The sequence below is a fragment of the Nipponia nippon genome, unplaced genomic scaffold (assembly GCF_047370975.1).
Source record: "Nipponia nippon isolate SJK-2023a ecotype South Korea unplaced genomic scaffold, ASM4737097v1 scaffold_8, whole genome shotgun sequence".
NCBI classification, from domain to species: domain Eukaryota; kingdom Metazoa; phylum Chordata; class Aves; order Pelecaniformes; family Threskiornithidae; genus Nipponia; species Nipponia nippon.
In genome coordinates this window covers 12,626,314-12,637,738 of record NW_028262402.1, presented here as the reverse complement: position 1 = coordinate 12,637,738, position 11,425 = coordinate 12,626,314, and the positions used below count along the sequence as shown (strand labels likewise).

Genomic DNA, 11,425 nt, shown 5'->3' with positions numbered 1-11,425 from the left:
TTAGGTATAAATACTGGGGGAGAAGGAGTCCAAACCCTTGCTTGAATTTACCCCTCATAGTCGGCATCAATTACTCCAGGCAAAACAAAACAGCCTGTTAAGATGGTGCTTGATCTACCTAATAATAGTGCACTATATCCTTGTCCAATGGGTCCTTTCACGTTTAGCGGGGTTTTTTGCACATGGGATCCCCAAAGGGTAAGATCTGCTATTGTGGTGCCATCCAGTCCGGCACTCCCTCTGGTCTGGGCAGTGAGGGTGCCCATGGGGATGATGTCTGTGAAGTTGCCGTCACTGTTGCAGAAACCGGCCTCTCGGCCAGCATTGCCCTTGGCCGGAAATCTGGCGTTGGCTGTCGTTTCGGTGCGGGAGGCAGTGGAGCTTGTGTCATCGCGCGGCTCCGCCCCGCGCTCTGCCTCCCGTTTCCCTGCCGTGGTGGCAGGGGTTGTCCATCCGCATTGTATTTCGAGCGGCACTGGTTAGACCAGTGCCACCCTTTTCCACATCGTGGACATAGGGTAGGAGGATGGGGAGCGGCACTTCGGCTGGCCCGCTGTGGGCAATCAGCAGCTAGGTGTCTGGTGGCACGACACCAATAGCATCGCCGTTCCCCGTCGGCACCCTTCCCAATGTTGAGGGCTGCAGCAAACACTCCTGCCAACGCGGCAATATGATGTTCAATAGATCCGACTCGATTACAAGCCTCTATCGTCTGCACCAGTGTGGCGTTTACAGGTAGCACCTGCAGTAATTTTTTACAATCTGTATTTGCATTTTCCACTGCTAGCTTTAGTATTAGGGCTTCTTTTGCCTCACAATTTTCGATTTGTTTATCCAATGCATCTCTTAACCTATCAATGAATTGCATATATGGTTCTTGGGTCCCCTGCTGAATACTAGTAAATGATTGCTCTGGCTTTCCCACTTTGGGCAGCTGCAACATCGCCTGAAGAGCTAACGCCGCAGATTGTCGAAGGATATTTGGGTCTAATCTAGCCTGCAACCGGAGATCCAGCAAAGGGTCAGTACCCATCAGCTGGGGTATCCCTGCTCCGGCAAGGGGATCTCCATCCTGTCGCGCTAGATTGTTCAGGGCGGCTACCTCACAGTGTTCCCTCCATTTTTGCTCCCAGAGTAATTGTTGGGTCGGTGTTAAGATCATTGCAGCCACTTGTCGTGAGTCAAATGGGGTTAATAACTGTCCCGTCATAACATTTTCCAACAGTGATTGAGAAAACGGCGTGTTTAAACCATACACAGTGACAGTTTTCCTTAATTCCTTAATCAGATCCCATTGAAAGGGGATCCATTCGTTTGGTCTATTATCTTGTACCCGCACCGGAAACGAGAACCCCGTGGTTTCTCCATCTTTCAAAGCTTCCCTGCGGAGCTGCTCCCACCGATCCCAGGGGTTGAAGGCTCGCTCAGGCTGTGGTACAGCCTGCGGCACAGGCGGCTGCATCGGACACGCGGGACAGGACGGAGTGGGTTTCATTGGAATGGAACTTGGGGGAAGGTGGTCTGAGTCCTGTTCCCTTGTTTGTTTCAACCAAGTTCTCATTCTTTTCATTTTCCCCCAAGTCTATAAGAGCTTCCTTGTCTTGGGGCTTGCTTTCACTCAGTTCATCATTCCCTATCTGCGCTGCTTGAGCAACTGCGTTTTGTACTTTTTTTTCAGCTTGCCATGAGCACAAGGTCTCAGTCACTAATCGCCAAGTGGTCATGACTTCGGTGGCAGTGGTGTCCCCTCTGGATGCTGCCTCCCAAATCGTCTCCCCTGCCTGCTCCCAAGTTTTCACGTCAAATACTGCAGAGACTGTAGAGGGAGCCCCTTGCTTTTGCAAGAACTTCAGTAATAATTTTATTTTATATGCGTCATACTTCACTCCTCGTTTCGCTAATAGCTGCATTAAAAGTTTAACTATAGCTTCTTCTTCAGCTGATATGTTAGCTCCCATGATTACTGCCCAGCTGCTCACCTGTTTCTTAAGGTGATGTCCCAGGACTAAAGCCGCGGTCCTGCCGTCAGCTTGAGTCGTTCAGCTGGGTTCCCTCCGGACGCTACTTGCAGCGCTGTGTCCTCTGGATCACGGCGGGGTCACCATTTGAAGGGAATGAGACACGGACTCCACATATGAGTTCAGGCAAAGACAAGCGAAGACCCTTTATTTTTACCATCTATCCCTTTTATAATATGATCTAGTGTTCACGAGCAAGCAAAACTTATTTCATTGGTTACTGTCTTACGTTCACGCGTCTCTTCCGCGCTGCTTATTGGTTCTTCAAGTTGGTGCACACAACTCTTCTCTTTCAGAAACGTATCTAAAAACATCCTTATTTTGCTGCCTCTAAGTTTTTGCAAACTTGTTTGTAACAAGCCTCAAGGGCACAGCTGCATCCCTTCAAACCTGTTTGTAACAAGCCTCAAGGGCACAGCTGCATCTCGTCAAAGTCAAACACAGCCTCATTTATTCCCACAAAATATCACTACAATTAGGCTATTCTTGGACAGGTCAGAGAGTATAAAATTATTATGGAGGGACAAACCTCACAATCATAATAGAGAAGGCCCTGTTCACCTCTAACACTTTGTTAGATATTTATTCATCAGTTAAGGCCTTAATTCAAAGCAGTTAAACACACCTTCAGTGAGAACCCCAATGGTATAGACTTAATCAATGCACTCCAGCATGTGTTTAAGTGATTTACCAACTTGAAAAACCAAGTCAGGCTTCCTCCATCTTGTAACAAAATCATATCTCATCTTATTCAATTTACCGCTATTTGGATCTAAGTGTATTGTCTGCTGTAAAAAAACAAACACTGAAAGTTAATAATGCACTATCAGTTTGGTTGTGTAGATTAAAGGAGGGATATATATTAAATATGAATGATCTGCTGCAAAAGAAAAAGCTGAGTAGCAATATAATTTTTTTTTGTTTTCAATATTTTGTTGAGTGGAATTACTTAGGTAATTTTTTTCCCATCAGTTCTATGCTAGCAGCAGTCTTAAGGGATTTCAGGGTTGCTATGAAGTGTTAATTAATCCTTCATGCCCCACTTAGCACCAGTGTGAACAATGACTTTGACTGATATAACTGTACAGGAGTGGTTATTTTCATTTAGGTAAGTATATTCAGAGAAGAAAGTACCGCACAACTGAACAGCTTCAAATGGAGGGTTAAATAATTTCCCTTAATTTTGGAAGAAAGAGCTAAGTCCTTCTGGCAATGCCTTTCTCAGCCTAGACAGACCCGTAACCAGGGTTTGCAGGTTCATTTGCTCTAAGGATGCTGACGGGGTCAAATACAACTCCTCCCTCCTCTAACAAGACAGGCAGGGGAAGGGCTTGGGTTTTGTCCAGACTGGGTTTAGGAATTAACACTGAACTATTCCATATCAACAAGACTAAAACCCTTCCAGACATGCCTCGTTCTGCCCCAAATCTGTAATATTCATGGGAATATTATATGGAGGAATTTAAGCCTTTGAATTCCTTTCTCTTTTGATCTGGTGCCAAGCTTGTGTCTCCAGTGATTGTAGGTTTTGATTCAGCTGGGTATTGAAGCATAAAAAAATGAATGCTTTTTTTTTTCTCTGGACATACTCCTGGGCTTGAACTTAAGCATATGTCTCAAGGATATGATGCCTTTATAACAGACAGTTATTGTAAAAGATCTGTTATTTTAATTTTTGCATATTCTCTTCCCTTACACTCTCACCTTGTTATTCTGATATGCAATGTTGTAGTAATGAAATCCAGATTCACTTGTGCTAAGACTTGGATGACAATATTTTAAATTTTATTTTTTAATGTCCTCATAGTCATTTTCTAAACATATCACAGAGAGCTCTGCCTAAGGTGTATTTCAGCTGAACAGCCAACCTTTCTCATCAAGCAATGCTACTGAAAGGACAAGAAATGCAAATCTGCAAAGCACTGAATAATTAGTCACAGAGGGGAGTCTGTTTTCACAGCTATCTTACCACCCACCTAGACATTTAGATGTGAAGTTACACTTCAGAAAAACCTTTGCAAAAATTATGATAGCTACACAAAAGCCCCATTTCTTTAACTCCATCATCAGCATGGTATCATAAACACTACGAGAAAAGAGACACAGGTTATCAGCATAGGCAAAATGTTGAACAGTCGTTGGTCGTGCCTTTCTGTCCTCACCTGGTAAGTAACACGTAGACCTAAAAGCTAATGTCTAGCTCAGGGTCTCAGCGCTATTAGCAGTGCGACCATGCTTTTGGTCATACAAGAGCTGACCTCTCTCTAGCTGTCTGAAGTTCCAGGTAAGTCCCTTAAAACATAGGGTTTTTTCCTAATTTTTTTTTAAGTAAGAAAGTCCCACATTTCCAAATAATTTATGAACTGAAATTTTTTTATCTTTTGCGTGTTGGAGGAGTTGGGATGCAAACTCTCCTTAAGGGTCGTCGGCCATACGGTGATTGTATAGGTCCTAATGTGGAACACGCACGCGAGATTCTGATATGAATCAGAGCCTGTCTAGGTGACATGAAAACACATACAGCCCGTGGTTACTGGATTCCTACATCAAGTGAACAAAATATCCAAAATATCCTATGCACAACAAAACGCACCACCATTCCAGGGAGTGCCTCTCACAAAGGGAATGTGGACAGACCCCAGACCTTAAGAAAGCCAACTTTGACATGTTCTAAAGAAAAATGAAAATAAGGGGATGGGGGAAGGTGTACAATGCAAGGGATGTTGGTTCTGATTTTAAAGGGCCTCAGCAAAAGAGCAAACATAATGCTTTTCCACAGAACAGAAATTTTGGCATTCTGATAACTTCAGATGAAAAATCAAATAACTACTTTACATGAAGCAAAACAGAAAATCAGGTCACCAGTTTGAGGTCTGTACTTTTTTGTTTTGGAGTACATTCACCTTAAATTGTCTCTCTCTAAAATGTTATACAGGAACATGGCAGTTAGAGTTCAAGTACTTTATTTCTTTGTTCTTTCCAGTAGGCTGAGCTCCCTGATTAACTTACCTCTCCCATGTCAGACAGTCAGCAAGTGACTCCAATGGTGTCCTACCCATCTCTGCCAGGAGATGCTTGAGGTACTTCAGAAGTGGAGTAAACTGGACAAAGTCCTTACCACTTGAAAAAGAAAGGGACACATATTACAACCCCCATAATTGTCCGTGATACTTTAAAAGAGAGATGTAGCATGAAAAATGTTGAAAGGAACTGTTTCAGGTGCAGGCAAAACAAAAATCCAAAAAAACCAAACCTCCCAACAAAATGTTTCAGTTCAGGTCAAACTGACAAATGAAAATACTTTTCTATTTAGTGAACTAAAAAGTTTTGCACAGGAAATTACTTTTTAAAATTAAAATATATTTCCTATTGATGTTTTTTAGCTGGTAGTTCCCAGATGGTCTTTAATAGATACTAATCTCCTAGAAACCCTTCATGAGATACTGCTAACTCCCTTAGGTGATGCTGAAAATCTAATTCAAAATAATGGAAAAAATAATTTTGTTTTTACATGTATATGTACTTGGAAGAAATAAAGATAACCCTAGGGACTGTATCCATTCTGATTACATTCAATTTACTCAAAATGATGATTCAAGTTACTCTTATCTGATGTAATTTATCTACACAATTATGGATTGCTTTACCTAACACTGATGATTGATACACTCTTGTTCATTAATAATCATTTGGAAAACATGGCTTCAGATCCAAGCTTTCAATGATGGTGGTGAAAGCTGTGATTTGGAAATAGGGCATTTCTTTAGGTTACTGGAGATCAATAAATTTCAATGTTCATGAATTGGTAGATGCAGAAGTTTAACAGTTTTGGTTAATTTCTAATTTTTATAAGACAGTATAATTTCCAAGCCCACAGCTGATACGTACTGTGTTAATGTCATCTTTGCTTTCCTACTCCAGCACCAGCTTATAAACCACCAGATTTCCTCTGGCCTCTAAATTAAAGTTGTCTTTAAGGGTCACAGTCTTCAATTTCATGATTCTTCTTGAACAGTTCATCAGAACAATATTCCACAGAAGGGATCAATTTAATTCCCTCTTGCCCTTCTTATGTGCTGCCCCTAAAAGAGCTGCCCCTGCCATGGAGGAGGGAGGGGGCTCCCATGGGATCCCCCTTCCCTGGGAAAAACAGATCTCTCCATGACAAGTCAAAAGCTCCTGCACTCTCTGAGAAACTCCCATAGTTACTAAGCAATGAAGCACTTCAGTAAAAAGAAACAGAATTAAATAAAAGTAGTAATAAAACCCCATATTACTGTTAGCCATGGAAGGATAGGTAGGCAGTCTCATTTAATGTCTTTATTTTCTAATTAGATCTATCACCAGACAAAACAAGCTTTAACTTATTATGTAATTTTGCCACTGGTTTGCCATAAGATGGCCGAGGCATAATTTTTTATGTTTGGTTGCAAATTTACCACAAGCCCATTGCATTCCCCCTGAGTTTAATATGGGTGTGTACATGGGTGTAAATGATCCCACAAATTGGGAAAAGTGTGATTTTGTTTGTGTGCTTCTTTTCTCAAAAAAAAAAAAAGAAGTAAAATTTCAAACAGAACCTTTCAGAGCTTCTTGCAGAACAAATGCAATCAGTATGTTATTCAATATGTAATGAATTTTCAGTAACTAAGAAGAAATAAGAATTATTTCACAAATGCTTATGCTACACCTAGCCCTGCTATTTTTTAAAATCTCTTTCATTATATTGTTTCCTCTCTAACCTGAGAAAACCACAAAAGAGAAAGTGCAGTAGAGGTTTGTTGCAATAATAGTGTGTAGCTCTAGTTTTAAAAAACTGAAAATAATGGATTTGCTATCAATATTGTTACACTGTCATCTGTACTGGTCACAGCTGCCTGCCTAGCATAATTAGGGAGACCTAGTTGCTCATTCCCATATACACTAACATTTTGATAAACCACTTAGCTTTTGCTGGCAACTGCCTCTTACAGACAAGCAGGATGGTTCATTTGGGATGTTTCTTAGGTCTGTCTTGATCTGGGAGAATGCAAGTAGTTGGTGTTCAAACCACTAAACCTTGATGTAAGTAAAATATTTTAAAAAGTCAATTTGTTTGGTTTTAAACAGCTAAGAATCACTTAGAACATCTTATTTTGTATCAGATTTAAAAAAAAAAAAAATTTACACAGATGACTCCATCTTACTCACTATAGCAAAACATCATCTTGAGGTAGAAAACTTCCCTGTATATTTTCAGGATTTAACAAGATAAGCAGATCTGCAGATTAAAATTAAAGATTAAAATGACATGCAAGGACTACTTGCAACAAATGAGTCTTACCAAGCCCCTTCCTGAAGCAGTCAACAAAGGTTGTAACATTTTCCTGTGCTAAGGAGTCTGAAAGACATTTCTTTTTATGAGGCTCTTCCCCACACATACATGTCATAAGGACTGGCATCCCAGAGGACGTATATACCTTATAATTTCAAACTTAGACCTTAACCTTAAGCTCTTTCATAGCCACTTTCCATTCCCCTGATGCCTCTTCCTCTTCATGCACACACAGATGCCAGACAGTGACATGAAGACCTTTATATTTTGATCATTCTCCAGAAATAGCCCTAGACAGAGTTCTGTATATTTTATTTAACCTTTTTTAATTGCTGTTGGGAAGACGGGGATGCAATTTGATTGCCTTTCTTACAGAAGAGACAGCTGAGAATCACAAAAGTTTACATCCTGAGAGAAAAAGGTGGATGGGGAAAAACAGCTTCTGCTGGATTTTTCTAAATAAAATTTTCTCCCTCTCAACACATGTGCACATGGAGAACTATGTAAATGAAACAAATTCTATGACAAGCATATTAATGTTACCCTAATTTGAAAACGAAATTTGTCTGAAATGGTAAGCGAAATTGAACATAATTAGAGCAGCCCAAACAAAGAAAAACTTAGAGACACACTGATTTGTCCTCATCAGCTCTCTCAGTGGAAGGGTAAAATAATCAGATTGCAACTGTAACCTTGATAAAGCTACTACGGCATCCCATCTGTCCCTGCACTGCCCTGCTGTCCCCACAGAGTTAATTTTTTTCAAGCCCTTCATTTCTTCCTATGTGGGAAGCCATGATCTGTAAGAGCAAGTTAATTAGTGGAAAAAAATTAAGCCAGTGCCTTCAATGACAAACCATTCATTGGTTTGGCCTCATTGGTGGAACACAATGAAAAAAAAGAGTTGGTGGCGGTGGGGATATCCCAGGATTTTAATCCTTCCCCTTTGATAATCTACTTTTTAGCCTGGTTCTCTAAGTGGAAAATAAAGAGTTTATGTTTACTGGTACCCAATTTCTGAACTGTAGATTAAATTTTCAACAGCATTTGATATATGGAAAGACTTCAAAGATTCTACATATTCCCTTTTAATAAAGAGGAAAAGAAATAAAGAGGGAGACGCTATTCCTTTATTAAAAGACAAGATAACAGTCTAAGCTCTGTTTTTGATACGTGAAAGGCAATTCACATAAATAAAACATTACGAACACCCCCTCTCTGCCAAAACAATGCTGAGACTTTGGTAGATAAGAGAGAATCCAACCATGAAATCTTTCAGCAACGCTGGCTGTTTGGCACCGTTCCTTGTGCCCTGGCTGGGTGTTGTGCACTCTTAAACAGCTGGGGCATCCCAGGAATGACTGGCAAACTGACAATGCACCTGTAATATAATACTTCTACCAATATAGTAATGCACTTAGCATTATTAGTACTCTAATATACTTCTAGTTATTTTATAAAGAGGATATTGCATTTTATGGAGAAAATGATGAAACATTTGATTTTCCTTGGCACAATTTCTAGATTTACAAACCCTAAAGTTTCCAGCAGGGTCTGAGAAATTCCCTGTGCTTCAACTCTCTCATAATCACTTGTACTTAATTGTCCTGCTCTCTCAAGCAGATAAACCTCTGATTTTTGCTCCTCCATCACAAGAACCAAAATAAGAAAAAAGTTCAAGGAAGTTAATTTTTTTTTTTTTACACACTGGTTCTTTCTTGCAACTTCAGTGCTAGGCCATAATATCTTGTATTAGGAACTGTGTGAATGAAGAAGTGAAAAACAACAGTCGGGGTGCCAGGAGGAGCTGTGCTTCAGTACCGGCCACTTCCGAAGCAGCTCAAATCCCTTCATATGCTGCCAATATCCCTCTCTCAGTTGGAGTATAGCCAGCCTCGGATCCTCTGTATCCCCAACTCCAAAACCCTAGAGGTCGACCTTGAGTCTCCCTTGGTGCTTGCTTTCTGCCAGAGGCTCCAGGTAGGGCCGTTCTCTCTGGATGTGGTGCAGAGCACATTTTTAACATCTTGCCCTGCCTGGACTGGCCCAAGGGCTACCGCATGAGCTGTCTCCTGTTTAATTTGTTCAAAGGCTTGTCACTGCTCAGGGCCCCATTTGAAATCATTCTCCTTCCGGGTCACTTGATAGAGAGGGCTTACAATCAGACTGTAATGTGGAATGTGCATTCCCCAAAAACCCACAATGCCTAAGAAAGCTTGTGTTTCCTTTTTGCTACTTCGTGGAGACATAGCTGTTATTTTGATGATCACATCCATTCGGATCTGACGACACCCATCTTGCCATTTTACTCCTAAAAACTGGATTTCCTGTGCAGGTCCCTTGACCTTACTTTGTTTTATGGCAAAGCTAGCTTCCAGAAGGATTTGGACTGTTTTCTTCCCTTTCTCAAAAACTTCTGCTGCTGTGTTGCCCCACACAATGATGTCTTCAATGTATTGCAGTTGTTCCGGAGCCCCACCCTGTTCCAGTGCAGTCTGGATCAGTCCATGGTAAATGGTGGGGCTGTGTTTCCACCCCTGAGGCAGTTGATTCCAGGTGTACTGGATGCCCCTCCAAGTGAAAGCAAACTGTGGCCTGCATTCCACTGCCAAAGGGATTGAGAAAAATGCATTAGCAATATCAATTGTGGCATACTACTTGACTGCCTTTGGCTCCCACTCATATTGAAGTCCTAGCATGTCCGGCACAGCAGCACTCGGCAGCGGCGTGACTTCATTCAGGCCCCAATAGTCTACTGCTAGTCTCCACCCTCCATTAGACTTTCACACTGGCCATATGGGACTGTTAAAAGGTGAGCGTTTCTTGCCCATCACTCCTTGGCTCTCCAGTCAATAAATCAGCTTATGGATGGGAATCAGGGAGTCTCTGTTGGTGCGATATTGCCGCCAGTGCACCGTTGTGGTAGCAATCGGCACCCGTTGTTCTTTGACCCTCAGCAACGCCACAACAGAAGAGTCCTTCGAGAAACCAGGTGGGGTAGACAGCCATTTAATTTCCTCCATCTCCAAGGCAGCTATGCCAAAAGCCCACCAGTACCATTTTGGGTCCTTGAAATACCCTCTCCTGAAGTAGTCTGTGCCAAGGATGCACAGGGCCTCTGGGCCAGGCACAATGGTGTGCTTCTGTGACTCATTCCCAGTTAGGCTCACTTCGGCCTCCAATACAATCAGCTGTTGGGATCCCCCTGTCACTCCAGAAATACAGGTGGGTTCTGCCCCTTTATAACTTGATGGCATTAGGGTACGCTGTGCACTGGTGTCCACTAGAGCCTTACAATCCCGTGGGTCTGATGTGCCAGGCCATGAAATCCACATAGTCCAGTACGCCCGGTTGTCCCTTTCCTCCACCTGGCTGGAGGCAGGGCCCCTCTAGTTCTGGTCACAGTATTCGCTACTCATTCCTTGCAAATGTGAATCAGAAGTCACTTTATTAAGATCAGAAGTAAGATCAGCCCTTCTGCTCTGTCTGGGGAACTGCCCACTGGAAACTGGAGCAGCAATTTTCCTGGAAGAACCCTCTTTTGTGATTGTTTTTTCTTGCAACTCACGTACCTGTGCCTCTTCAGTTGAGGTAGATTTTCCATCCCACTTCCTCAAGTCCTCTCTGTGGTCACGCAGATAAAACCACAGGGTGGTCCATGGTGTGCATCCATTATATCCTCTCTTTGAGCAGAGGAACACTTACTCCTAGTGGCTGTGATACTTGTCCGTACAGGTGGGGATACTCCCACCATTGGAGTTGCTGGAACTCCTGGAACAGTTTCTCCATAGCTGAGATGAGGGAGAGACGTTTTCTCTGCATTGCTGGAGTTGGCCAGCCAATTCATCCACCGCCTGTTCCTCTCTGTCTTTCCAGGTCAGTATTGCCAATGAGGATGCATCATCATTGCATATGATGATGGTGCACTCTGTACAAACTTCCACCACATGGGTCATGTGCACTTGACTTCATCTGGATCTTTGGATAACTGCTTGCTGTCCAGATCACTATAAATCGCCTCCACCATGGCTAATTCCCTCAGGGACTGGATACCTCTCTCCATGGCAGTCCACTTGCCTGGGTGACATACAGC

The 11,425-nt window shown here is 42.3% G+C and overlaps 1 protein-coding gene across 1 annotated transcript; it reads right to left on the bottom strand.

Annotated features, from left to right (window-relative positions):
* Nucleotides 1–208: 208 nt before the first annotated feature.
* On the bottom strand, nucleotides 209–1,462 carry LOC148050451 (endogenous retrovirus group K member 6 Gag polyprotein-like). The gene has a single exon (XM_087742249.1). The coding sequence runs from the start codon at nucleotides 1,460–1,462 to the stop codon at nucleotides 209–211; it is 1,254 nt and encodes a 417-aa protein (XP_087598375.1).
* Nucleotides 1,463–11,425: the final 9,963 nt, after the last annotated feature.

What these genes read in the sequence shown, in the direction of transcription:
- LOC148050451 (XM_087742249.1), bottom strand. Translation starts at nt 1,462, where the DNA reads ATGCAGCCGCCTGTGCCGCAGGCTGTACCACAGCCTGAGCGAGCCTTC.